This window comes from Polypterus senegalus, chromosome 13 (genome assembly GCF_016835505.1).
Source record: "Polypterus senegalus isolate Bchr_013 chromosome 13, ASM1683550v1, whole genome shotgun sequence".
In the NCBI taxonomy this organism is placed as follows: Eukaryota; Metazoa; Chordata; class Cladistia; order Polypteriformes; family Polypteridae; genus Polypterus; species Polypterus senegalus.
The window spans coordinates 27,253,941-27,281,300 of record NC_053166.1 but is presented as its reverse complement, the minus strand read 5'-3'; the positions used below and the strand labels follow the sequence as shown (position 1 = coordinate 27,281,300).

The window sequence follows — 27,360 nt, the reverse complement described above, 5'->3', positions numbered from 1 at the left end:
AGCATCTCTGATCTTTGCAGTTCAACATCCCTGCCCCTACTTTGAGCACCTGCCTTCAAGAGGCATTGGATTTATTTAGAAATAGAAGGAACAAAACAAAGTAAATATATGGTAAAAAGTACAAATGGTCAATTGTTACAGTGTCGGAAGGTAGAGTGGTGACCAGGAATCACTTGTGTTGACAAAAGAGTTATAAAATCTCACAGCAGTAGGAACAAATAATCTTGTAAGGCTTTCTCTAAGTCCAATGAGAGAAGACAACTTCTACCTTTACTTTTCTGACCTGCCATAATGTTGTGGAGAGGGTAACTGCTATTGTCAAGGATGGCCTGTACCTTCTTCCCCATGCACCTTTGCACCATCATTCCCACTGAGCCAGCCTTCCTCACCAGCTTTTCCAGCCTCTTCATGGTCTTATCTGTGACATTCAGTTAGCTGTCTAATTGTTCCCACCCACTTTTAAGCACAATTCACACATGGCTGTCTCCAGACAGACATATTATACGTCTGGCTTCAGTAAGACTAAAGGCAAGTAATCAGGTAAATATATAGACTTCAGCGCAACATGCTGTCACTGTTCTTATAGTTATAAAGAAAATGAGATTGGAAAGATGCAGAACTATAAATGGATGGTCTATCAGCTGAACGTTGATCAATAGCTGAGGTATTAGAAAGGTATCCAACATTTTCCCTAAATTGCTTTCCTATGTGTAAAGATAAGGTAACTCTCACAGTAAGGAGAAGTGTCAGAACAAAAGCCTGTGGGTCCTCAAAGCAAAATACCCCACTTAGTTTGAAATGGAGTGAGACAGACAGAGTGGATCTGTGGAACTTCACTGTCGCCCAGGTTGAGAGTACATGGCTTTTTAATGCAAGTTTCTTCAGTTTAACAAGAGTCCATAAAGGATGTAGTTCAATTGTTTTTTAAACCAAAAAACAAATTTAAAAAAATAAAAAATGCTGCTACACGTATTTCATGTGGTCTATAGCTTTAACCGTTTACACCTTTGAAGGAAAAAGTATACAAGTGTATATTTGTCAAAAATATCTGCAGAAACTTAAAGCCGCATTCAGTAATACAAATGTACAAAAATGTGCTACAATTAAAAAAAATATATTAGCCAATTTTCACAAGAGCCCAAACATCTCCTGAAGTTTGAGGGGTGGGAATAGTGGTTGTAATAGTAGTAGTAGTAATATTGTCATATGAAAGTGAAATTCATGTGCAACCAGCATGCAACACATCACCACTCTTTGGTGCAATGACAAAAGAGAATGTACAGTATGAAGACAAAGCAAACAGATCACAGCCACTTCACTAACAGACAAAAAATACACAAAACATTTAAAATGCTTTCAAATAAGAAGTGCAGGATATATACAGGTATGAGGCAGCAGTGGTAGCGTTGCTGCCTAGCAGTAAGGTGACCCGTGTTCGCTTTCCGGGTCCTCTCTTTGTGGAGTTTGCATGTTCTTCCCGTGTCTGTGTGGGTTTCCTCCCACAGTCCAAAGACATGCAGGTTAGGTGGATTGGCGATCCTAAATTATCCTTAGTGTGTGCTTGGTGTGTGGGTGTATGTCCTGCTGTGGGTTGGCACCCTGCCCAGGGATTTGTTCCTGCCTTGTACCCTGTGCTGGCTGGGATTGGCTCCAGCAGACCCCTGTGACCCTGTAATTAGGTTAGAAAATGGATGGATGGCTATATATGAGAGTAGAAATTACAGAAGGCAACTGTTAATAAAGAGGGGATTCACCTCAGTAGAGCAACTCCAATCACGCATCTGCACTGGGGTTATGGTTGCATTATGGACACTGTACCATGGATTCTTATCCTGTACCAATTTGTTGTGTATGTGGATCTTGTGCTTTCTCCCGATGTATGCATGAATTCTCTTCCTGGTCCTCCAGCTCTCCTCCTACATTATCAAGCATTTGCATGGTAAGTGGGATTGGGGACTCAAAATTGGCCCCAATTTGAGCGAGTGGTGTTGTTCACGTGCGTATGTGCCCTGTGATTGAGTGGCATCCTGTCCAGTGTTTCCTGCCTTGCATTTTATGTTGCTGGGTTAGCCCCCACCCCCATAACCCTGAATTCTACCCATTACATATAAGCATGATCTAAACCCCAATTAAAACATTATTGAAAAAAATAAGTTGGAAATGAAAGCCTAAAAGAGCAATGAGTCCATTCATTCACAGGTGCTGTGATATCTTGAGACCTCACAAAGATGTTGTGGAGAAAACGTTTTTCAGAAAAAACAAGCAGTCTTCAGAAAGGCAGTCAGAATTAGACTTTATTACACAGCATAGAAAACCATCGCAGAGCACATCAAGCCTGTCTCAGTTCAATTGAAGTGAGCCTAAGCTTAAGGTGAGCCTCAAATTTATTACAATTCTTATCTCAGAATATCCCCCCTTCACAGTGTTCCCCATCATCTGTTTTACAGGTTTTCTACATGATAATATGTTTTTCATAACAATCACCTGGTTTTGCAGACTTTCTCATAACAATACCCTTGCCCCTTGGACTTCCCCATAACAATCTTCTTCTCAGTAGACCTTCTGATAACAATTTTCTTTCCCAGTCCATCTTCTTTTAACAATCTCTTTGGCTTGAAGGACGTTATTTGATCACCTCTGCCTTCATTCTAACATCCCTAATTCTGAGCTGTTAAAAACTGATGGCCTTTTGGTTAATCAGTTCTCACCATTGAGTTGGAATCAGCAGACCCACATGTGAATGCTGGACTGCTCAATTAATAATAATTACTTGTTGCACTAGCATCCTTTAAGGCTAAAATAATAGGCAGAAAAGCCGGTAAGCAGCAGCACACAGCTTCACTGACAAGGGCTAAGCTGTAGACAGCCTTGGCATGGTGCTTCCTGGCAACTTAAAAGAAAGGAAAAATACAAGCCTTTAACAATTAATTCTTACATAGCTAAAAGCTAACTAGTTTAATACATTCTGCTGTAACTTTTTTTATTATCATTCTGATTCATAAAGAAGCATTGAAGTATAAATTTAAACGCTGTCGAAAATATATGTATGAGTGCCAATGTGAAAGCCTGCGAACAAAGGCAGCTGCACGTAGGTAGTGGCACACAGTGGCAAATTATCTGACTTGCTAGCACAGAGGCTGAGTTGCTGGGCATTGAAGCAGGCAACCACCGCACCCCTCTCCTCAAGCTCACAGGCATCCGCTTAAAAAAAGGCAAAAGTTCCTAGCCTTCATTAATCAATTCTTAAACTCCTATAGAGCTCAAACTAGTTAACATAAAACATTTTACTTTAACTTGTTCACCTAAGGTATTAAGGAACCTTAATATATAAATCTAAATGCCATGTAAGTGCTTATGTGTTTACGCGCTAACTTGAGAACCCGCTTAGTTTTCTTAAAATTAAAGACCTTGAATGCATGCAGAAGCCTGTTTAGTCTAAGGTCAGTCAGAAAGCTCAGCACCTGCATTTCCAAAACAAAATCTGCCTGCCTGAAAGCTCAAAGCAAATAAAAAGACAGGCAGGCTAATGACACTTAAGCTAAAATAAATGGTGACCATTTAATGGTGCCTCGGGCCTAAGCTTTTTAAAGCTAATAGCACTAAAACAAGTAATAAAGCACATTGATCCTTAATCGAAATTCTCAACAAGTGGAGTTGCCCATGTGTGTGCGTACCCTGCAATTGAGTAGTATCCTGTCCAGTGTTTCCAGCTTTGAAGGTTATGATGCTGGGTTAGGCTTCATCCCCCCACAACCCTGAAATAGATTAAGTAGGTTTGAAAATGTATGTATGTTGCTCTACCCATTACATATAAGCATGATCTAAAGGACAATTTAACCCAATTTGGAAGTGAAAGCCTAAAAACAGGAACAAGTCCATTCATTCACGGGTGCTGTGGTATCTTGAGACCTCATAAAGAAACTCAATGCTGTTTTACAAGTCAACAGAAAACACAGTTTCTGTTGAAGAGGCATTCAAATGCTGAGCCTTAAAATTCAAATCAGCTTCGTAAGCGACATGCCGGCAGTACTCATAAGTTAGGTAGTTTATCCACTGTTGGGTATTCTTCTGTGGTCTCCACAAAATGATGAAAACCTTAGGAAGGGTGATGCAACCCAAGATACACCAAGAAGACAAGACAATGGACACTCCAAACATTACTGCTTGTAGATCTTTGCTTTGGTTCAGAGTGATAAGCAGAGTGCAGCTCCAAATGGTGAGGAAGAACAGCATGCTGAAGGAGATGGAGTGAGACTCAATAAAGCTTGGAGGAAGAGCCGTACTCTTGATGGCCAAGCTCCATGTTGCCAAACACAGCAGCGCCAGATAGCCGAAACAAAGAATGCACCAAAGTGAATCAGTGAGGTCACACACCACGTTAGTGAATCGCTGTCCTTCTGGCAGATACTTGACTCTCAGAGGGTCAATCAGCATCCACATCAAGCAAATGACAGCATTTCCCAGAGTACCCAAGACAATGATAACAATGTAGAAATGCAGCTGAAACTTGCTTGGTCTTTCTGAAGTGCTGGAAAAAGCAAGAAGTATGCGGCAAGACTTGGCCAGAATACTGGAGACACAGAGAGAGAACCCCAGGGCAGCCAGAGGTAGACATATGCGACATACATCATCTGTTGGCATTTCTGTGAATAAGAAAGCACTGGAGAAAGCAATGATGAGGCCAGCTAGATAGCAGTAGAAGATACCCCCTCCGGAGGATTTTACAATGGGCGTGTTGGCATGAGTCAGGAAGATGAAGAGTGCCACAGCACACAGGAGGATTCCAGCTGGTGACAGAATATAAATCACATACTTATGGGCAACCATGATGGGCAGGCACTCTGGAAAGACGACAAGATGCAAAGAAGAAAGGAAGATTAGAAAAGATAAAGTGTGCAGACAATTCCTAAACTATGGACAGAGTGATCACTGAGATCCAGTCCTTTAAGAGCAGGGCTTGCTCATTATATTTTTATAGAACATTTCATAATGATCCCTTCAACACTGTAATGCCATGCCATGACATGTGAATGAACTCCTTAAACTCTGCGCTGGGTGATCAGCTCCTTCAGAAAGTTTTCAGGCCCCTTTTCCTTTTATACATTTTATTACATTGCTGCCTTGTGCTAAATCATTTCTATTTATTTTTTCCCTCATCAAGTAATACTCAATACCCAGGAATGACATAGCAAAAATGAAATTTTAGAAACTTTTAAAAATTTACACATTTTACAAATCTTTGCAAATCTCTCTCTAAAAAAATCCTGTAATGGAAAAGCAAGGCAATGATACGTGATCTTCTCGAAAGTTCTCGAAAGACATTTTAAAGACCCGCAAGACAAAAAAGACGGGCCACAGAGCGTCTTGCAGGGACCGTAAACATGACACTTGGTGCCAAGAGATTGTCCCAGGGCAGTCTCACGGGACGTGGAACATAAGATTTTTGCAAGACACGCCCTTCTCAAAATTATTAACTGCTGATGATGTGGATCATTTTGTCTGTCCAAACAGAGAAACCTATCCTAAATTATGGTGCAAAGTCATTAAACACAAGTCTCACAGACCTCATTTAAAAGATTCAGCATATTGGGACACGAAAGATTCCAAATATTGTTTTTACAGAAGTTCTGAAATAAAAGTGAAACTAATAAAATAGCAACAATTCAAAGAAAAAAAAATCTTACAAGTGTGTATCCTTAAAACCAAACACTGGGGATGGCGAGCGAAACGAGCAGGGGGCAAAGCCCCCTAGTTTATTAAAAAACAACCTCAAATATCACCTTGACAGGAGTATTCAGATTCTTTACTATGACACTTCAAATGACACTTCAAATTTGGTTCATGTGTATCCCATTCTTTTGATCACTGGTCAGATGTTTCTACATCTTGTTTGGAGTCCACCTGTCATCAATTTAATTGATTGTACCTGATTAGAAAATGCACACACCTGTCTATAGAACAGTCCAACAGTTGACCAAAAAAACACAGAAGTCTCTCCTCAGTCAAAGACAAATGGAAGCCCGCTTGTATTGTATTCAGAAATAGAACAGACGTGAAATCAACACTGAAATTCAATCAGTGGCCCGCATCCGGGCGAGAGAAAACGCCATCCAAAATTTTTATTCACCATAGGAGGTCTATTGAACCAAATACAAGCAGCTGAAATGAGTTTCCTCCGCAGGGTGTCTGGGCTTTCCCTTAAAGATAGGGTGAGAAGCTCAGTCATCCGGTCAGGGCTCAGAGTAGAGTTGCTGCTCCACCGCATTGAGAGGAGTCAGATGAGGTGGCTCGGGCATCTGATCAAGATGCCTCCTGGACGCCTCCCTGGTGAGGTGTTCTGGACACGTCCAACCGGGAGGAGGCCCCGGGGAAGACCCAGGACATGCTGGAGGGACTATGTCTCCCGGCTGGCCTGGGAACGCCTTGGGATTCTTCTGGAAGAGCTAGGAGAAATGGCTGGGGAGAGGGAAGTCTGGGCCTCTTTGCTCAAGCTGCTGCCCCCGCGACCCGACCTCGGATAAGCGGAAGAGGATGGATGGATGAATTCAAGCAGTTAACCATCTTTATTCAACTCACAAAAGCCCTTCTTCTTCCAGGTAGCTTCTTTCACCTCCCAGATTATCTCACGGATAGAGTTTGCAAAAACTGCACCTAAATAATTTTCAGACTGTGAAAAACAAGCTTCTTTAGTCTTCTAGAAAAAAGAATACAGTCACATCTTTAGGAAATCAGGCACCACTCATCACCTGTGCAATGCTGTGAAGCCTGATGGTGGCAGCATCATGCTGTGGGGTTGTTTTTCAGCAGCACAGATCGAGAGACTAGTATAGTATAGAGATATCCTTAATGAAAAATCCTGGGAATAGCACTCTGGACCTCAGAATGGGATGAAGATTCGCTTTCCAACAGGACAAGGTAGGGTCAAACTCAGTGCCAGAAACAAGTATTCAACCCAGTCGAACATCTCTGGGGAGACCTGAAAATAGCTGTCCACTGACGATCCGCATTCAACCTGTCAGAGTTTGAGAAGATCAGAAAGAGGAAAGGCACAAAACCCTACAAATCCAGGTGTGTGAAGTTTGTCGCATCAAACCCAAGCAGACTTCAGGCTGGAAATGCTGACAAAGAGGCTTCAACTAAGTACTGAGCAAAGGGTCTGACTACTTGTGTCAATGTGATATTTCAGTTTTTCGTTTAAAAAAAAAAAATTGCAAAAATTTCTTAAATCTTGTATTTTCTTTGTCATTTTGGGGTATTGAGTGTTGTTTGATGAGGGAAAAACTGAATTTAAATGATTTTAACATTAGGCTGGGACATACCAAAATGTGAAAAACTGAAAGTATCTGTGGACCTTCTGAACTCTCTTTATTTTTTCCACATTACCTGTTCCATTGCTGAAGGTTCCATTGGGGCAATCATAACACTTGGCACAACAGCTCCCATTTATCACCTTTTTTTTCCATGAGGGACAGACGTTATTGCAGCTTGATGGTGACAACTAATGCATCAAAGAATATGTCATATAGTTAGTTTTTGGAATAAAAATGCACTTTTGGAATCATTATGCACCTGAAGTTAGTCTCGGAGAAATCACACATTGTTTATAATACAGTGGTTCCCAAGCTCTGTCCTAGGGACCCCCTGTGGCTGTAGGGGTTTTTTAAATGTTTTTACCTTATATATTCAGGTATAAGTTTTGTCTTGAAACCCAAAAAATCGATCATAAAATCAGACCCTGACTTATATGCCTGTTCAAAAATGCAACAATTAATTTTTTTTACATCTTTTTGCCTCCTCCAATCTCGCACCAATTCCTCCGACATATCGAATTTTGTGCCAACAGCACAGTTACCAATTTCTTTCACCACATCAATGACTTTTGATTTAAAACCAGCTTCATATTTTCTGATCGAATACTCCATCGTAGATAAAGGATGCTCTTACGATAAACGTGTACGAGGGTGTGAGATATAAAAAACACAAAACAGTGCAAATGTCGCTTTGGAATAGTTTGGGTATTACCGTTTGGTCACGTAGGCAGAGTACATAGTAGAAAAAAGGCCGTGTGCTCTGTGGTTACTCTCTCAGGTGGACGTTAGCATATCGTAATATCTTGGACCAATAGTGTGAGTTTTCCGCATTCGACTTATACGACCGACATTATAAAATACCAGAAATTATACTGTAAAATCAAGCCCCAACTTATCCGCAGGAGAACTTAAATGCAAGTACATATGGTAATTAGAATCCTTGCCTAATTAAGTGAACTGTTAATTCCCAGTTCCTGTGTTTTGGGTCAATGAAGAAATTACAAAGTTAAATCTGGTAATTTTCTTTTGCTAAAATGTTCTAAGCAGTTAAAATGGGATACATTTTTTATAGTTTAAGCAATGTTTTCATACTCATTTCCTGCTTTTCCAGGTTATATTATTCACTAATTAGTGTTTCTGATGCAAAAGTAGCTGCAGTCTTTCATCATTCAGTGTTGTTTGCTCAGGTGCCTGCTTTGTTTGTTTTTAGTTATCTTTCTTAGGGTACAATGAAGGGAGTAAACTACTGTACATGAAAACAAAACAAAAGAGATTTAAGAATCTAAAGCTGTAGCAAAAATAGAAATATTTGTACATGTATTATAAATGTAAACATTCTGTTTCTCTGCTTTTCTGAATGTAGAATACGAGAAGAGAAAAAAGAGCAGCAAATTAAATGAGATCAATGTTTGTCTGATCTGGTTGGAACAACAACCCACAGCCACAGTGGGTCCCAAAGACCAATTATGGGATCAACTGACATATACTATATACTACATACTCCATATTGTACATACTATATACTGTATGCTATATACTACTTACTGTATATACTATATACTATCTATACTATATATTACATGCTATATATATACTATATACTACATAGCATATACTATTTTCTACATTCTATATCCTACTATATACTATGCCCTCATAGCCAAAATTGTTTTCTAGAGCCAACATATAGACAAAGCTGTAATTTATTTATTTATTTTGATATTTGGTGCACTTATTACAAAATAAACTACAGAAAGGACACTTTATATTTAAAAAAATGGAAGAAAAAAAAGAATAGTGCCTGTTTTGTTTCCAGAGTACTGCCTCATAATTAAGAGTGCTGAATTAAAATCTCCCTCCACACGCGTGTTCTCCCTTATCTGTGTTGTACTATTTCCACATATTACACCTCTAGGCCAGGAGAGCTGCAGCCTTCCCCGGTTACACTGAGCAGCATCTGGGAACCACAGGATGTCAATCCACCACAGGCCACACTCGTGTACACAATCACACACACTCACCTATACCGGCTCAACAAGTGAAATCTATTTTAACCTCAAATACAAGTGTAAACTGGCTTTAGCTAAAGGTTTCATTGAGCTTACATTTTTGTCCATTATCCACTTATTAAAGGTACAGTACTGCCGGAAACAGCATCATCCTTACAATTTGAAGTTAAATCCTATAAGCATTCTACTCACAGGTAGACTGAGGTCTTTGCTGCAGGTCAAAGTGATTTCCGATTTGTCTGCTTGCACATAGTAAGCACTTAACTTGTATGCAACTTTGAAGTTCTTCAGATTTTCAATATCTCTCTTAAATTGTGTCATCTCACTCTAAACAAATAATAATTGAGATACATTTAAAGTTTAAATTAATATTGAAATCAGTACACTTACATTGTCGGCTACTATTATAGAATCCTGTGTCTTAGTAAAGCTGAATTCAACCTAAAATTTTCAACTGTGCTTTATTTAATGCCATTGAGTCTTTAAAATGATAAGGCGTTGTGCTGACCTCATCAAGATGGGCAAGCTGTTCTAGACCTTAGGACCCTCCACTGCATGTACTGACTGCACAAGAAGCAGCAGCAGGGAGAGGAAATTAATTGAAAATCAGCACGTCTAAAGAAAAAGAGAGCAAGAGAAGAAAGCAGGCTGAACTTTATTTATTAATCAAAACGTCTAAACCAAAACACAAAACTAAATCATAGAAGAAGTCAGAAGCAAAAAATTAAATCACAAAAATTTTTGAATGTATTTACAAATTTGACTACCAGAAAGTACACAGCCCTGTGTTTTATACCTTTGAGCCAGTGATGCATACACCTCACATTTCACTTTGACTTTACCTATCAGTGTCATAGAAAAAAAGAGGCAGAAAATGTCTCAAAATGGCAGTGCACATATAAACAAAAAATGTGGCATTAGCTAGTGCAAGTTATTATGTTCTGCTCTTTGCTTGGGTTAACTTTTTTATTATTCAAAAAGTGAATCGAGCTAGTAAATTACTGGCTGGGCCAATAGCATGTGCCATCATAGGTATTGTGTGGGGAGAAAAGGCCATGGACAGGAATCATTCACAAGTCTAAATGTATGTGGATAAAATCGGTTCTGTTGTCTTGTAGTACTTGACTTCACACTCATATAGCATCTGCCTAATGGTGGTGGGTGTTCTCCTTTGCACTTTTGTGGAATCTACTGATGACTCTAGCATAGTAAAAGTCCCTCAGAGATAGAAGAGTTGTTCCTGAAATATTTTGGGTAATCCTGACCACCTGTGAAAGGGCTTTGTGCTCCTGACCTGAGCAATTACCTAACCAGGCTGTGATGGCCTTGATAAGAATGCTCTCAATGGCACCCCTATAAAAGCAACAAACACCCTGCCTGGCATGACAAATTTCTTTAGCCTTTTCAAGAAGTACAAATACTGTTGATATTTTTTTTTTTACCAACTGATGGCGTTGTGAAACCAAGTAAGATCTTCAACACTGAGAAAGTTAAAGGTTTTCCCGCTCCATCTTTCCCTGACTAATGTACAGTGGTGTGTGTGCTACCCCCTCCTTTTCTATGGGTTCACAATCATCTTCTTGGTTACATTTAAGGAAAGATGAATTATTGTCCTGGCAACACCTTTCCAGATTTTGCACTTTCCTCCTGTAGGCTGCTTCATCTCTCCCAGTAATCAGTCCAGTGACTGTCGTAACATCAACAAATTTGATGATACTTGTGTTATTCTGAGAGGCACCACAGTCACTCGTGAAAAAGGTGTAAAGCAGGAGGCTTAGCAAATAGCCCTGAGGGGTATATAAAACCAACAAGTTGGAAATGTCCAGGGGTGGCACGTTGGTACAGTGGTAGCACTGCTGCCTCGCAGTAAGGAGACCTGGGTTTGCTTCCCGGGTCCTCCCTGTGTGGAGTTTGTATGTTCCCCCCGTGTCTGTGTGGGTTTCCTCGCACAGTGCAAAGACTTGCAGGTTAGGTCTGGCCTGGGTTATTGTCTCAATATGACTGTGGACCTCTCCTAAACTTATGTTTTCCCTCAACTATAAAAGCACATCTCTACCAATGGAGCCAAACAAGCCACTTAAATTTCCAAAAATTAAATTTTCAAAATGGGGGAGGATAAAGTTCTATCTATCTATCTATCTTTATATTATTACTTCAAAATGTGTGCAGCATAAATACAATTTTATGAGGAACAGTTCTTCCACCTCCAGTGCTATAGAGAAAACTCAGAAATGCCCAAATACATTGGATACTTGTGTAAATTCTTGTGGGTTTAAATACTCACCAACAACATGAAGCATCAAACAGCAACCTGCTTTGTCTGTGGCCATCAAGCTTATATGTGGCTACCTTTAGACTGGTGTGGAGGGGCTTACTTGGCCTATGTGCTGCCTGACATGCTATGCTTCACCTTCTGCTCAGATTAGGTTATGCTTCCATCTCAGTTCCTCAGATAACTCCTATCAGCAATGGCATGCAGTATGAAGAAATTTTTTCAGCCCCACATTTTTGGCAGGCCCGTCGCGACAGGGCAGGCAAACCAAGCAATTGCTTGGGGCCCCGAGCTGGCCTGGGGCCCCAAGACAACGACTGGTTAAGAATAAAATGCAGCGACAAACTGTGTGAGCGCCCCATTGATAGTGAATGCAGTAAAGTGCAATGACACTGTTATCGGGATCCCCCTCAAGGGGGCCCCCCTCGCTGACAGCAGCCAGGCAACCACGCGATCTCTGCTGCCGGCAAAATACAAAACTTCCTCGGCAGTCATGAAGCGGAATTATGCTTCAGGAAGCCAAAAAAGAAAGAAGAGAAAGGAAGAGGAGGATAAGAAAAAACAAGACAGTGGTAAGTGATAAATTACACACATAAAATAGCTCTATTTGTCTTGTACAAATGGTGCAATTTTGCAGCAGGTAGGCTAGCAGAAATATGTTTATGTATCATACATAAATGACATGACATTGCTATAGCTTTGTAATAGGTTTTGATGAAAGTGGCATAGCATGCTATACTAACTATTCCACTGTGATAATCTATTTAGGAAAACCACACAATAAATTCTGTGCATCAAACATTAGCTTGGGATGTTTTTAAGCATTGGTAGTCGACTCACAGCACTACTAAGAATTAGTAAACATTTAATTATAATTTCATTGTTTGTTAACAGTAAAAAGTTTATTTATATAGCACATTTCATACACAATGGCAATTCAAAGTGCTTTACATAGAAGAAATTAAAATAATAAAAAGAAATAAGAATAATTAAAACAGCTTAGAAAAATAAAATAAAATACAGTACAGTCGGACGAACAGCTGCACAGTGCTCATTCAGTAAATGCATAGCTAAAGACTAAAGATTAATTAACTGTCAATTTACCTTCTATTAATGATTGTTTATTTGTACAGTGGTGTTTTTGCAAATGTTCAATTGTTGAAAATGTTCAAATTTTATGCACTTTATATGCAACAGCAGTATTTGCACTCTAAACATTTTTTTATTTATGCACAGTATATGCAACAGCAGTATTTGCACTGTAAACCTTTTTTATTTATATAAAGTGTGAGTGAATTTAAACTGTATGGCTATGCTGTGGTTCCTTTGCATGCGTGCGTGCGTGCGGGGGGCCTCCATGTCCATTTTGCTTGGGGCCCCCAAATTCCTTCAAACGGCCCTGATTTTTGGGACTGCAGATGGAGCACAAATAAATAAACTGTTGGCTGTTGCTACAAGAACTGTGGTCTTGCAAAAACAATTGGCCCCGAATATGCCCAGGGAGACACCTGCAAGGTCATACGACAGACACATTGCTTCAACATTCCAGACACTTCTCACAATATGTCGTATCTGGCCTATAAAATTCTCCATGCAGTTGATCGAGTTTTTGTTTCAGATTGGACATCAGGACTGAATATTGACTGGTTTACTTATTTTCTTTCTTTTTACCCAGCTTGGATAAAAGTAGCATTTCTTGCTCTACTTTTGTCATCATCATTCTATTGTGCTACTGTATTTTAAATGTACTATGCTAGCCCTTATATCATCTGTCACCAACATCACAGTGAACTCTTCTGCTGTCCCTAATGAGTTTGGTTATGCTGCCTTGTCACTTGAACTGCCTTATGCTAATGTACAGTAGACTTACCTTCAACCAATTGCTTAAAGTAAATGTTAATTGATTATTGTTGTTCTAGAAGGACATAAAGAGGGGGACTGTCAGAGTTGTTTTTTACTGTAAAATATGATCTTCACTATTTGCTTATTATACAGGGCTATTTGAAATGAAAGAGCAGATTTCAAAAATGTATTTCAAACAAACTGTATAGTGCAGAAACACATTCTACACATCACTGGATAGAGGAAAGTTCAAAGTTTGGTCCTATGGTCCTTGAGGTTACATTCACTCAACATGAGCACCATGTGTAGTGCGACAAACATCAAAATGGTGGACCATTTCTTGCCACACACGAGTCAAATGGGGCCTCATGCATAACGTTGTGCGTAGAATTCACACTAAAACATGGCGTACGGACAAAAGCAGAAATGTTCGTATCCACAAAAAATTCCAGATGCATAAACACGCTCTCCAGCTTCCACTTTCTTCCGCTCCATGAATCCCAGTCAGGGTAAAAAGTAACGCACGTGCACGCACCTGCTGCCCCACCCCAACTCCTCCCAGAATTACGCCTCTTTGAATATGCAAATCAATATAAATAGCCCTTAAGCTCAGCGTTCTGTGAAAAGGCAATGGTAAAAGCATGGGGGGAAAAAGAAGAATTTCAGCGAATACCAAGTGAAGTCAAGATAAAATGTACAATTTGTTGGTTTAAACAATGGTATAAACAACAAAAAGAAGTTGATCAAGTGACATAGAGTCTCAGAGAAACTCGAAAGCTCAAGTTCACAAAGTCGCAAAGTGGCCGAAATAAAAAAGAAGTTGTCAGATATTAAAGTCGCCGTGAAAGGCGAATCGTAACCCACCGTCTGAGTGTCATATGAAAGCTTATTAGGGTACAGAGAAAAGAAAAAAAATAGAGACACAGTGAGACAAAAGCTCGAAATGTCAACTTTAATCATGAAATTTCCACTTTAATCACATAGTTTACGTTGTCATTAAAGTAGAACATCATAAACTTCATCTTAAAATTGTTTGATTTACTACTTTCTCAAATCCCATCGTAACTAAAGTAGCAAGTTAAATACTTTGTTTTGTATTTGTTCTTCTATGTGCTCTATGTGTGTGAATCACTATGTGCTTCTTAAATAGGCTTTCCTCATCTAACTGGACACAGAATCCATTACATTTATGATATTACAGCTCTCTGAATAATTTAAATACTGAGATGTATACTTGATATCATTTTCATGATGATAGGAGTTAAAGCATGTTATTAACACTAGAACTACCAGAGCCTATGAAAAAACTTGAACCGGTGGCCCCTTGATTACAAGTCAGCAAATCTTACCGCTACGCCACAGAAGCTGTTGTATTGTCCTTGAACCTTTTGTGAAAGTGTTTATTTGATCTTTGGACTTCAGGCTTCACACATTCTATAGTTTATGCCTACATTTTGTAACATTTATTACTAAAATTTGAAAAAGTTTCTGTTTTAACAATGTGTTTACGCAGATTTCTCTTGTGGTGTTGTCACCATTTTACTATAAACGAGAAACAGCACTTGGTGGCATTCACTGGTACTTTTAGCCGGGCTTTTACACTTTGAACTTTCCTCTATCCAGTGATGTGCAGAATGGGTTACAGTTTGTTTGAAATAAATTTTGAAATCTGCTCTTTCATTTTGAATAGCCATGTATAATTAAATACTTTTTACTGTTAGATTTTGCTGTTACCATTTTAATTAAAGCCTCTTGATCTTTGACCCTGTCACACTGGTATTCCATGTACAAAGTTAAGAATCATTAAGTAATCAGTGTAACAGACTTTCTGATTCTGCAAGTCCACTCATCAGTAACTTGCAGGGACACAAGGAATGCCACAAATCACACATTTCTATAATTAGCTGTATATTTAAGAAGTGTAATCAACAGCTGTAATTCAGTCATCCTTTTCACAGCACTGTGGTGGCTCCACGCATGTATCAATAAAGGTATTCTACCCATCCTGAAAAGGCTCTGTGATTTTGACTTCCTTCATCACAATAGGAGTCAGCACACCTGCTCAATATAACTAGAAACTTGAAGAACTGAATCTCAGTGATTAAAAGTAATGATACAATGACATATTTTTAAGAAGTCAACAATGAAGAAGTTAAAATAAATGATGATAATTAACTCTAGGCTCTTTGGGAAACAGTCTGTAAGTCAGAATCAAAAATAAATGAAAGACTGGAAAGTTCCAGAAATGAACCTACTGTCACATTTGACGAGTTGCTGGCCCATGTCTTGCATGCATGGAAGTTTGGAACACACGTTCTGTAGACATTTTTATAAAGGCTTCTGGTAAAATCGTAAGTCCAGAACATCTGCACAATATCCCGTTCATTCATATAACTGCCATTTTGCCATGGCTTATTTTGACAATTCACAGTGATAGTGATATTTGCATTGTTGTATTTCCAGTATTTCATGAATGTCTAAAGAAAAGCAGAGGAAATGTCAGCACATTGTAAGTACAACAAGGTGACACCAGAGGGTGTTTAGGAGGTTAACACTTGCCAAAGCATAACGTAATCATTCTTTTAAAAATGGCACAGCTCTAAACAACCAAATAAATTAGACTTCATTAAACATGAGGGTTGTGAATGTTATGTTGAGCAATGCCAGTGTAGGCTAAAATTCTGATTGAGTGATGCAGCAAAAAAGAAATCAACCTTATTAGAACAGACAGAATTCAGGTTAGGTGGCATACCGTAATGTATGCTTCAAATCCATTACCAAAACCTTGAAGGTCATAGTAGAGAAGAACTGTGCTGGTTAAGTCTGTTTCTCCATAATCAGATTGCAGATTGTGTAGATTTTGAAGACAACAGTATATAAATGTCTTTCTTGTGTTGTTAAATGCTTTAAAAAGTGTCACAAAATCCTTAAATTTGCCAAAATATGCAGTAGCATTAGCACTGGACTGCATGACTTGATTCTTAATGACATCTTCCTTTGTAGTGAAATCAGTTATTATCAACGGCTTGTTTGTACAGTAATTAGCACTGTACTCATTTTGAAACTCAATGTATTTACTGGATTTTTCATACATAATTTCAGTGACGTTCCAGTGTAGCTTTATAAATAAATCTTCAAATGCTTTCTTGACAGCTTCTGGAGATGTCCTTGTATGCATAATGTCTTCAGTCAGTTCAATCTTGGAAGAGAAAAAAAAATACATTGAGATCAGCCATACTCTCTGAATGTTGGCTGTTGGCTCAACACAGAAGTGAAAACAGCCTGACTCAACAAAAAGTATATCAATGGGCAGTGTAGCTGAGTTTTCCCAAAATTACCAAAGTTCATCAGCTCTAATGTAAAAGTATTTAAGTTCTGTTCAAAGCTTAAATCTTGTTACATTTCTAATCATTACAAAGTCACTAGTAAACATTTCTGAACCATTTCTAAACATTTCTGAACCATTTCTAAATCTTTCTGAACCATTTCAAAATGTTCAGAAAACTATATGCCTATCCCATTTCTATGTTGAAATGGATCTTTTAAGTCCTTGAGGACTGGGACCTATTCTAAACAACCATTGATTCAGTTATCACACTGTATCTTAATTATAGCAAGAAAGTTCTATCTCTTAGTAACTTCTTCTTCTTTCGGCTACTCCCATTAGGGGTTGCCACAGCAGATCATATTGTCCGCATAATGATTTGGCAAAATTTTACACCGGATGCCCTTCCTGATGTAACCCTCCACATTTATCCGGGCTTGGAACCGGCACTGAGAAATACACTGGTTTGTGCATCCCCTGTGGCTAGGTTTCTATCTCTTATTAACTTACAGGGGGTAAAAGGCTATACCATTGTCTATGGCAATGACTAAGCAAATACTAATATGAATTTAACTTAACTTAAAGCATTACTTTCTAGGTTGGATCTTACAGGTAGAAAGGTTTGAAGCAGGAATAATAATAATAATAATAATAATAATAATAATACATTTTTATTTCTATAGCACCTTTCCCATGCTCAAGGCATTTGAACAAGGGAAGAACAAGTACTCTAACCGACAAAGCTTGATCTGGTCAAACATGAAGAGCGTGCCCACAACCCATGTACATGGTGAAGGCCTTCATCAGAGAAGACTAACGGATTGTATTCTCAGCGGTTGCTGCACATTTGGTTATCACCTATGGATCAGCACACGCCATATAGTGCATGATGAGTTGGGGTACCTTAAAGTTTGTGCAAGATGGGTACCCAGACAACTTACTGATCTGCCCCAGCCAACATCCTTTAGTGCATTTTGGCAGGTTTCACTCCCTCTGTGCAAAGAAATCTCACTTTGGCGCATGGTTCAACAATGGTGCAGTCCTGCAGCGGAGTGTTCGCGTTCATTTCATCTTTGTTTCAACTAGACTAATGGCAGAGCACTGCACTGTGCATGTTTGAACTACCCAACAGCCATCATTTTGTACTGTGTCAGCTCCTATTCAATGTAGTAACTTTAAAATTGTCTTTACTTTTTGCTTTACCCTTCTATAAACACAGACTTATAACAAAATCAATTTGAATCAAAAACGTCTGCAATTTTACAGCCATTTGCGATTGCATGGCTATGTGCTTCAGCTTAAACACCAATAAAACAGACAAAGTCAATAATTTAGAGGGGTGTCCTCGTACTTTTGGACACTTAGTCAGTCAGTGATTCCCTAACCCACTTAGTCAGACTGAACAGAGTTGTGGGGGTTTGCTGCCGCCTATCACAGCTAGCATAAGACGCAAAGCAGTTACACACCTGGAACAGGGTGCCAGTCCGTTAGCAGGTGAACACACACACATACATACACATCCACCCCAACCACACATTAGGGCCAAATTTATATAGAAATTCCACCTAACCTGCATGTCTTTGGACCGTGAGAGAAAATCAGAGCATCCAGAGGAAACCCATGCAGACATGGGGTGAACATGTAAATTCCACCCAGAGAGGACCAGGACACAAACCCTGTTCTCCTTCTTGTGAGGCAGTAGTGCTACCACTGCACCACTCTGTGTATTCTGTAAGTTAGGAGGTCATTATGCATTTAAAGTTGCAAAGCAACTTGCCTAATTCCTTATAAACAGAAGTAAATCTGATTTGATACTTTGTTCAAGCACTGCACATTTTAAATAGCCAATACAGCAAACATTTCGTACATTTTCACATTATTTGAGGTCTACTTGTTTTATGCTCCATTCATCGCTGTCTACTGATACTTCATGGGAATGTTTCAAATTCTTCCCTCGGTTCCCCTGATCAAATTTTAATCTCTTTCTTTTTTGCCTAACACTCCTCTATTAATTTCTATCCTTTAAAAAAGTAGCTAATTTAACTGTTCATACAACATCAGCTTAACGTTTTTGTTACCTTAGCAGGTGCATAAAAATCAAAATTGAAGTTAACTTCACTGCTTGTCACGTGAACAAGCACTGTCAAATTTTTCTCAGCAGTTTGGTTAAAGCAATTTCCGCACATTGTAAAGATTTTGTAACCCATCGTAAATCCAGGAAAGTTGCCCAGGAATATGTCCAGTGCAGGTGTGAGTTCCTGGACAAAATGTTCCCAATTAGAGCTGCCGAAAATAACACAAGACAAAAAAAGTGTTAGCTGTGCATTTAATGTAAATATGTTAAAATGCCTAGTCACGTACACACTTACAAAGGGTCTACAATGGAATGGCAGATTAACCAAATCTACATGACTATGAGAAGAAACCAAGAGTACCTGAAGGAAAGTCCATACAGACACAGGATGATTGTGTTACCTCAACATGGACAACACCCAGGATTCTGGATCCATGAAATGGCAACCTCTAATAAGACTGTTTTAATAGTTGGCACAGTTACCCAAAGCGAGTCTGAATCCTGCACATGATCGCTGTCTGTGGACTTTCCAGCATTTATTCTGGTTCTCTTCAGAAATATCAAAGACATGTTTGCCACCTTAATCAGTCAGTGTGGGTGTGTGCATGACTCGATCCTGTGGTTTTTTTACTCCATTCAAAGCCGATTCCTGGTGGTTTAGATACGCAATGGCTACCTGCTACTGTAGATTGAATTAAGTGAGCTTGAGACTTTTGTTTTCACCGTTATTTTGAGGTGTTTTTGTTAAGTATATTGACCACCCATTTGTTCTTTTTCTAAGTCTAACAAATCTGAAACACATTTGTGGGGGGCAGAAGCCCATCTCAACAGTATCACTGAGAATCAACCCAAAATGCATTGCTGAGTCTACAATTTAGGCAACATTGGGACTGGGTCTGTAACACTATGATTCATATAATTACCATCTTAGGATGAAATCAAACTATGATAGGTCTCTCAGAACTGAAGCCCACCTGTATTTAAATAGAATGCTTTTTCATCAATAATTCTATGATAGAAACTGTTTCTAAAAAATACGCAGAAGAGGTTTTACTCATTGAAAATAACATAAAACAATGGCATTAATATAACAGGAACAGTATCTGATGTCCAGAAAATAATTTGCAATATTAATTTACAAGTATTTTCACTCCTTGTAGTGTACATTCTTTAAATTTGGTAGTCAGTAAGGCAGTTTCATGTTACATACAGGCAGATCTGCTTTGATTGGGTACAAAAGGTTTATATCTCAGCTCATTATTGGGTTCTTTTGAAAGGTCATATATCAGATTTAACAGAAAAACCACTGAGTGGCACAAGAGTCTAGTCAAGTTGATACTTTAATGCTACTCTGCTATCAACTTGGTAGAATATATGAAGCTTTACTTGAAAATTAGAACATTAGAACAACCTAGAGGTGAATGTGAAATTCAGCCCAACAAAGCTCACCAGCCCCATCCACATTATTCTTCCAAAATAACATCAAGTCAGGTTTTGAAAGTCCCTAATGTGCTGCTGTCCACCACATTTCTTGATAACTTTTTCTATGTGTCTCTGGTTCTCTGTGTACAGAAAAACGTTCCTAAAATTTGTATAAAATTTACCCTTAACAAGTTTCCAACTGTGTTCCCTTATTCTTGATGAACTCATTTTAAAGTAACAGCCCCGATCCATTGTACTAATTCCATTCATAATTTTAAACACTTCAGTCATTTGTCCTCTTAATATTCTTTACTTAAATTGTAAAGGCTCGGCTCTTTAAATCTCTCCTCATTATTCATCCCCTGTAGCCCTGGAATCAGCCTATTTACTCTTCTCTGGACTTTCTCAAGTACTGCTATGTCCTTTTTGTAGCCTGCAGACTAAAATTGCACCCAGTACTCCAGATGAGGCCTCACTAGTGCGTTATTAAGCTTGAGCAGAATCTCCTTGCACTTGAATTCTACTGTACACACCTAACATTGTGTTAGCCTTCTTTATGGATTCTGAACACTGAAGGTGTACTTCCATTTTTTAGAGCTCCTACTGTGTATTCAGACCTCACATTTTTACCTCATACATGTAATACTTTACATTTACTGACATTAAATTTCATCTGTCACAAATCTGCCTAGGCCTGTATGCTGTCCAAGTCTCTCTGTAATGATTCATTTGATTCAAGATTATCTGCCAAACCACTATCTTGGTATCATCTGCAAATTTAACCAGCTTATTAATTATATTCCTATCCAAATCATTTATATACAGTATATTAAAAACAGCAGCAGCAGTCCTAACACTGACCCCTGCTGGACACCACTCTTAACATCAGCCAATTCTGATAAGGTTCCTCCCACCATCACCCTCTGCTTCCCGTGTCTGAGTCAATTTTTCACCCATCTACACACAACACCCTGAACTCCAACTTATTTTAGTTTGATACCCAACCTCTTATGTGGCACCTTATCAAATGCTTTTTGATGATTCTTCTCTAACAGGTTGTTTTGGTAATATTACACATTTACAAGCACAAGAACTTGAAAAAACAAATACGTGTTTAGCTTCAAGTTTTGGGTTTCTTTGGTCACATGGTACAGCGTCCTCTTTCAAATAAATATCTCCAGCAAACTTCTACGTAAACATTTTTCTGTTTACAATGCAGTTGATGAATTATAGAAAATGAAAACACTTCTTGAAAACTGTTTTGCTTTTTTGTTGATGTTATCAACATTCAGCATACACATCAACACCACACACACGTGTACATACACCTGCATAATACCACAAATGGAGTTTTATAAATTCTTTTGTTTTATTAGGGGAACAATATTTTTTGGTTTGCAGCTTAGTTTGTTTTAAAGGTAAATTCACTTTTTTATTGTTAAGAGTCTGAGACTCTGGACTGAGTAGCAGTCCTAGAAAAAATATCAGAGTATAATCCTGTCTAGTTTTTGTTTCTGTCCATCTGGTGGTTTTGTCCTTTTTGTTTACCCTGAATCTCTGATTCACTAAAGTGATGACAGTCTTGGCCTTGTTTATTTATCAGCTCACTATGACAGATAATGTAGTTGATAAATATATTGGATTTTATGTTTTTTTATCGTGCAGATTCTGTTTTAAAGTTTTTTTTTTCCATTTCAACTTATTTTGATAAAGTCTTGTTATTTTATTTCCTGTCTCATTCTGTTTATGCATCAATGAAAACAATTCTAGTGTTAGCATTCAAACAAGTAGGCTCTGGTGCCAGGTTTCAATGCCAGAAAACTGATTTCTACAGAATCTGCTCCCAAGTTAGTGGAGTTGTATCCTCAATTTACTATACACAACACAATTTATGTTGCTTTATCACTTTATTGGTATCATAGGTGAGCGGTCAACCCAGTTGCAGGCGGTGGCTCTATGGAAGGAAGTAGGGCAGTGGCTTAAGCCTCCGGAAGAATTTCACCCAGCCAGTCTGGGGAACATTTAAAAATATGTACAAGCTGATAAAGCACATAGAGACAATCAGGACAGCCTCACCAACTGCAAGGGAAGAACGGCTCCTTAGCGGACGCCAGAAGGAGTTTGTCCCAAAATCTCTGCCTCCCCCTCACAAGCCAGAGCCTGTTCCAAAGTCCACAGATTTACGAACGTGCTGCAAATGAGGGGGAATACAGGGAAAGAAAGAGAGAGGAGGTTGGCGTGCTCTGACAAATCCATTGATGGTCCCACATACAGGGGTGGTGATTGTAAACGAATTTAAGACTGAAGCTTTGTTTGATTCTGGCAGCAACATTTCCATCGTTGCCCGCCGGTTTGTGCTACTGCGACAGTGGGGAAAAGTTAAGACCAGTCTAATCTGCATCCACGGGGAAATCCGCTGGTACAGGTCCTCCACCTGTGTCATCAGTTGTGGAGGATCGCTAAAAAAATGAACTGTAGCGGTCCTCCCAAATCCACCACTCCCAGTGATACTGGGGCGGGATTGGTCTGATATTAAAACCGGTTGGGAACATACCACTCCTAAGTCAAATTTGGGCCTAATTATAGACGGAGATGAACCGTCTCAAGCTGCCTCCACCCTGTGTAACCAGCTGGCAGAGAGAGACAAAGTGGTATTCCCGAGTGACGTGGGGACTCCCAGACCGTCCAATGATGATACGTCATCAACCAAATCTGAAATGGAATGGGAGGAAACCACTCTTCTTGAGGTCAGCCCTGACCCTCTCTCTATCTTACAGTACCAATTTAGAGAGACACTGGCTTCTTTTAAAAGGAAGCAGTGGAATGACAACTCCCTTAAGTTTGCAAAAAATGCAGTGGTCCTTGTCAATGGCCAGCGCACTCATCAGCCCATGCCACAGGGTCCTCACTTTGTTTTAGAAAATGACCTTCTGTACCGTGTAGCAGATGCTCTTTCTCAGGTTCACGACCTCTCTGCCTTGTCACACATGTGGGAGGCAGCTAAAGGGCTAGAATGAGGGAAATTCCAAATCAGAAAAGGATGTGGGAGAGTGCACTGATTCTTTTTCTCGCTTTCCTGCAGGCCATTCACAGGAAATTCCACTTGGTCCTGTTGACCTTCCTTCTGGGTACAAACCTATGGATAAAGACCTTTCTGGTTCCAACCCCCTTGATGTCATGTTTGGGCCTGAACCTATGGTTGACGACCCTTCCAGTCCTGGCCCCTTTGACGTCACTTCCTAAACTGACCTCCACCTTTTCTCCACCTTTTCCCTATTCCCTCAGTTCTGTTTTGGACTCTGGTGTGTGCACATCAGTGCTATCATTTATTTCGCAATTTAGCAGCCAGAAAAAAAATATATGGGTGGCTTCCCCAAACCTTGCTATGGCTCTTATGCAAGCTTGTGACAAACATTAAAAAGATTTTCAATTGCTGAACAAATTGAAAGAAGTAATTGATTTTTGGCCCTTGAATACCTGATAGTGTCTGTAGAAGATGAGCAGACTGGAAGGGTCACTAGGACATACATGTCCCCTTCCTTCTCCAGCACACATGATATGTTTTGTGATTCTGTGTTCACCAAAAAGCATTTCAGTATAAGGAAGGCACAAACAATTGGTATTGATTGCATTTTTGGAATTTTCCTGGAAAAAGAGAAAACAAGAGAAAAGCAAGAAGACACAATACTCTCACTTTTGGTAATCTGAACATTTCATCAGTCCATATCCACGACTGGACAACTTTATGGAATATCATTTTATACAGGTTGCATGATTAACTTAAAAACATTAGTCTCAGAAGCAAACTGAACCGAGACATTTAATATGACAAAAAAGGACAGATTTCCAGGGAATCTGATATAGGTTAATGCAGTGGTAGAATTTAATTTGTAAAAATTACTGAATAGCACATAGCAACTAATCACATTTTCATATGTGTAAGACGCAATAATGTGATAAAGCTCATCCAATTTCTAAATAGGCTTATAAAGTTTAGTATTGGCTTATGGAAGATAGGAGCCAATCCTAGATTCAAGAACCGACTAGGGATCCTAGATTCAGATCACAGCCTTGGATTTCAGGCCAGAAATGGGCTAAGGGCCTTCACCATGCTTGTTCAAATCCACAATTACTAGTGTTACCTGACCTCCTTGCTCAGTGGCTTATTGTCAATCTGCTCTTTGATTTTGGTACACAAACTTTCAGAATTACCCCTGTCTTCTTTTGTCTAATAAAGATCTGGCACTGGAAGGCTATGCTGCACCTGATCCTGCTGTATGGTGAAGGTGCACCCAGGAAACCTGATGGATGACTTTGGAATAGTTCAAGAATCACAGGATTTCAGGAATGTCTATTTATTGTGGTATGATCTGCCAGTGTGCTGGCATCTTCACAAATATGGAGCCAAATTATTCAAACACCAGAACCTAATTACTTTCTTTAATTGTAAGTGACTTTAGCTTAGGAACGGACAATAACTTTTTCACATCTTTAAGGTGTATATGACAAGATTTTTCTCTTGTTAAGATTGATTTGATGTGCTTTGAATATTTTTCCTCATTTTGTTTAATTCAAATCAAGAGATGCCCACCTAATCAACAATCTAATTAAGAGGGCAGGCTCAGTTATGGGATATGCACTTGACCCCCTGTATTTAATAATGGAGATGAGAATGAACAGAAATAGACAATGCTGCCCATCCTCTGTATGACACACTAGCACTGAGTGATTTCAGCCAGTGATTCTTTCAGCAGCAGTGTGTCAAGAAACCCAACTGGCACTCCTTTACACTAATGACAATTCACTTTTATGATGCATCACTGGAACTGCTCTCTTATCAGCAGCTAAGTTGTAGCAGCACTACTTGAATTCCTTACAACTCTGAGCAGCCGCGGCAGTTTTACAGCATTGGACAGCTTCAGAGTGGCTGGGATTGCTGTGAATTAGGCACTCTCTTATAAAAAGAAGCAAAATGATGCAGCGAGGATGGCACTCATTTGTATACATTCATATAATGTATATTTCTATGCTTCTCACCCCTCCACTGGAATGTAATTTTGTTTGTATTACAGTTTCATTCTGGACTTATGTGCTTGTCCTGTGCCTGCTTGTTTGTGCAGTTTCATCTGAGTCGATATACATTATCATCTGGGAAAACAATTCCAACTTTAACATATCTTCACACAACTGGAACATGATAGGACAAAACTTTCAGGAAACTGTTCACTTGGCATCACAATTCATTCTGTCCATTATCCACATTTGATGCACTGAAAACTTGTTTTGGATTGAGTCATAACGTCTAGTGTTTAGCGTTTCGTTAAGTTTCTTAAGTGTACGGTTTATAAAAATTATTATTGCTGTCAGAAGAGAGGACTTTTGCATACATGTTTGTTTAAAACTTTTTTTTATCTTTTCATTATTTGCTTAATATATACTTTAAGCCTGTTTGTCTCTGTGTTAAGTGCATGAGTGTGGGGTCAAGGCTAGATGTGTTCCTTGGGGCCCCGTAATAAAATAAATAAATAATTTGTGACGGATGGGCAATGACCATTACCCAGCTGGGATGATAGCTGGGTGGAAGTACCGAGGGAAAGACCATATTTAGGACACTAGAGGGCACCCCCTTCCCCCTACCCCCGGGTTGCTACAGCGCCACAGATTCTCGCAGGTCATGCCATGAGTTGTACCTGGAAGCAGCCCTGTTGGGCTTCGTGGGTACTGCCAAGGAGTACTGCAGGTACAACTGAGCCCTTTGTGGTACCATTTCCACCACCCAGTCAGGAAACACCTGGAGCACATCCGGGTCCACTATAAAAGGAGCCACCTCAACCCCAGTCAGAGAGCCAGAGTCCAGAGGAGGTGGACAAAGCTTGCAGGAGGATGAGTGAAGACTGAGAGAAAGAGAGAGGAAGAAAAACACTGTGATTATAATATTTGGTGCTCCGTACTGTGCTATGGGGAGCAAAAGAAAAACGCTTCCCCATTTAAATAAAGGTGTGTTGTCTGGCAAGCCTTGTATCTCAGCCTGTCTGAGTTGGGGTTGGAGGAGCCATATGCCCCCTACTGGTCCACACACAGTGATCAGTCTGTGTGAATCTTAGCATCCTTGTGACCACTACAAAGTTACAAGTTTCCTTCTTAATGCTTGTGTGTGATTGAGGGTGTTGATGTTTTTTGTGAATAATATTTTTATATTTCTTTAGCTTCTCCATAGACAACATAAAGCACCATCTGTTTAATGGAAATATTTTCTACTATTATTCTTTTTTTTTTTTTTTGCAGCATGAATGGCATTGCACATTCTCACCAGTAGATGGATGCATTTTAAAAACAAGGGTTTTCGATTAGCACTGGTCTTAGCTTTATCACCAATAACAGAAAGACTTTTGAGGTTTTCTAAAAATATTCAAATATAATAAAGAATTTCAGACTTATAAAAATGCATTAGTAAATTAATAATTCCTCTTAGCCTCTGACTACATTTTGCTAAACATTTTAAGATTTTTCAATCTCTAAGCTGCCCAAACTACTGAAATGCCATAAGCACCACCTCAAATGCCGTTTTTCTACTGTGAAGATAAAGACAGAAAAATGCTAAATAAAAAAGAAACAAGAATATCTGCATACCCTTCTACTGGCAATAGAAAGGATACCTGAGAAGAAAGCGCTATAAATGAAACAACATTTTTCAAGCACAGCAGCACAATGATGTTGATATCACAGACTGACAGTACTGAGCAAGGCAGGCAGCCAGCATTTAGTGAAGCATTCAATCTATTTGCAGCCAAAGAGCTACACTAGTATCAAATTATTAAACTTATTTTTGTCATTTAAAAATACAAATACACAAACATAACTTAGTTAAAGTAAAAGTCAAACCATGAGGTGTAAACAGTAGACTGGAATCCCATTATTGCCCAGTTCTGAACAAGTCACCACAGACGTTGTCATTTGCTCTTCACTGTTTACACAGAACCTCCTTACTCTATCCTCTTATCTTTTAATAAATATTAAAATGAGTTCCATTCAAAACAAGGCGTAGTTATTAACAAAAAAAAGAAGTCAATTTGCAAATCCTGTCACACAAAGGCAAGTTCCTTCTT

The 27,360-nt window shown here is 39.1% G+C and overlaps 1 protein-coding gene across 4 annotated transcripts; it reads right to left on the bottom strand.

The window, feature by feature from the left end:
- Positions 1-2,276: 2,276 nt before the first annotated feature.
- LOC120542938 lies at positions 2,277-27,207 on the bottom strand. 4 transcript variants are annotated; one of them, XM_039775693.1, is made up of 8 exons: positions 27,137-27,207; positions 23,732-23,899; positions 18,837-19,044; positions 16,186-16,632; positions 15,689-15,910; positions 9,512-9,646; positions 7,384-7,498; positions 2,277-4,841 (listed from the first exon to the last, which is right to left on the bottom strand). In XM_039775693.1, the coding sequence occupies exons 1-8, from the start codon at positions 27,166-27,168 to the stop codon at positions 3,934-3,936; spliced, it is 2,235 nt and encodes a 744-aa protein (XP_039631627.1). In that variant the 5' UTR covers positions 27,169-27,207; the 3' UTR covers positions 2,277-3,933. The 4 variants fall into 4 exon arrangements, with proteins under 4 accessions (XP_039631627.1, XP_039631628.1, XP_039631629.1 ...); XM_039775694.1 differs by having other exon boundaries at positions 18,837-19,041; XM_039775695.1 differs by lacking the exon at positions 27,137-27,207 and having other exon boundaries at positions 23,732-26,105.
- Between the last annotated feature and the right edge of the window lie 153 nt (positions 27,208-27,360).

Bases quoted from the DNA above. Each gene is read 5' to 3' on its own strand.
- LOC120542938 (XM_039775693.1), bottom strand. From the start codon at position 27,168: ATGGGATTCCAGTCTACTGTTTACACCTCATG. The intron at 16,633-18,836 runs GTAACAAAAACG...TTCTCTTCCAAG, and splicing joins ATTTTTATGCACCTGCTAAG to ATTGAACTGACTGAAGACAT. The intron at 4,842-7,383 runs GTAATGTGGAAA...TCGTCTTTCCAG, and splicing joins AACCTTCAGCAATGGAACAG to AGTGCCTGCCCATCATGGTT.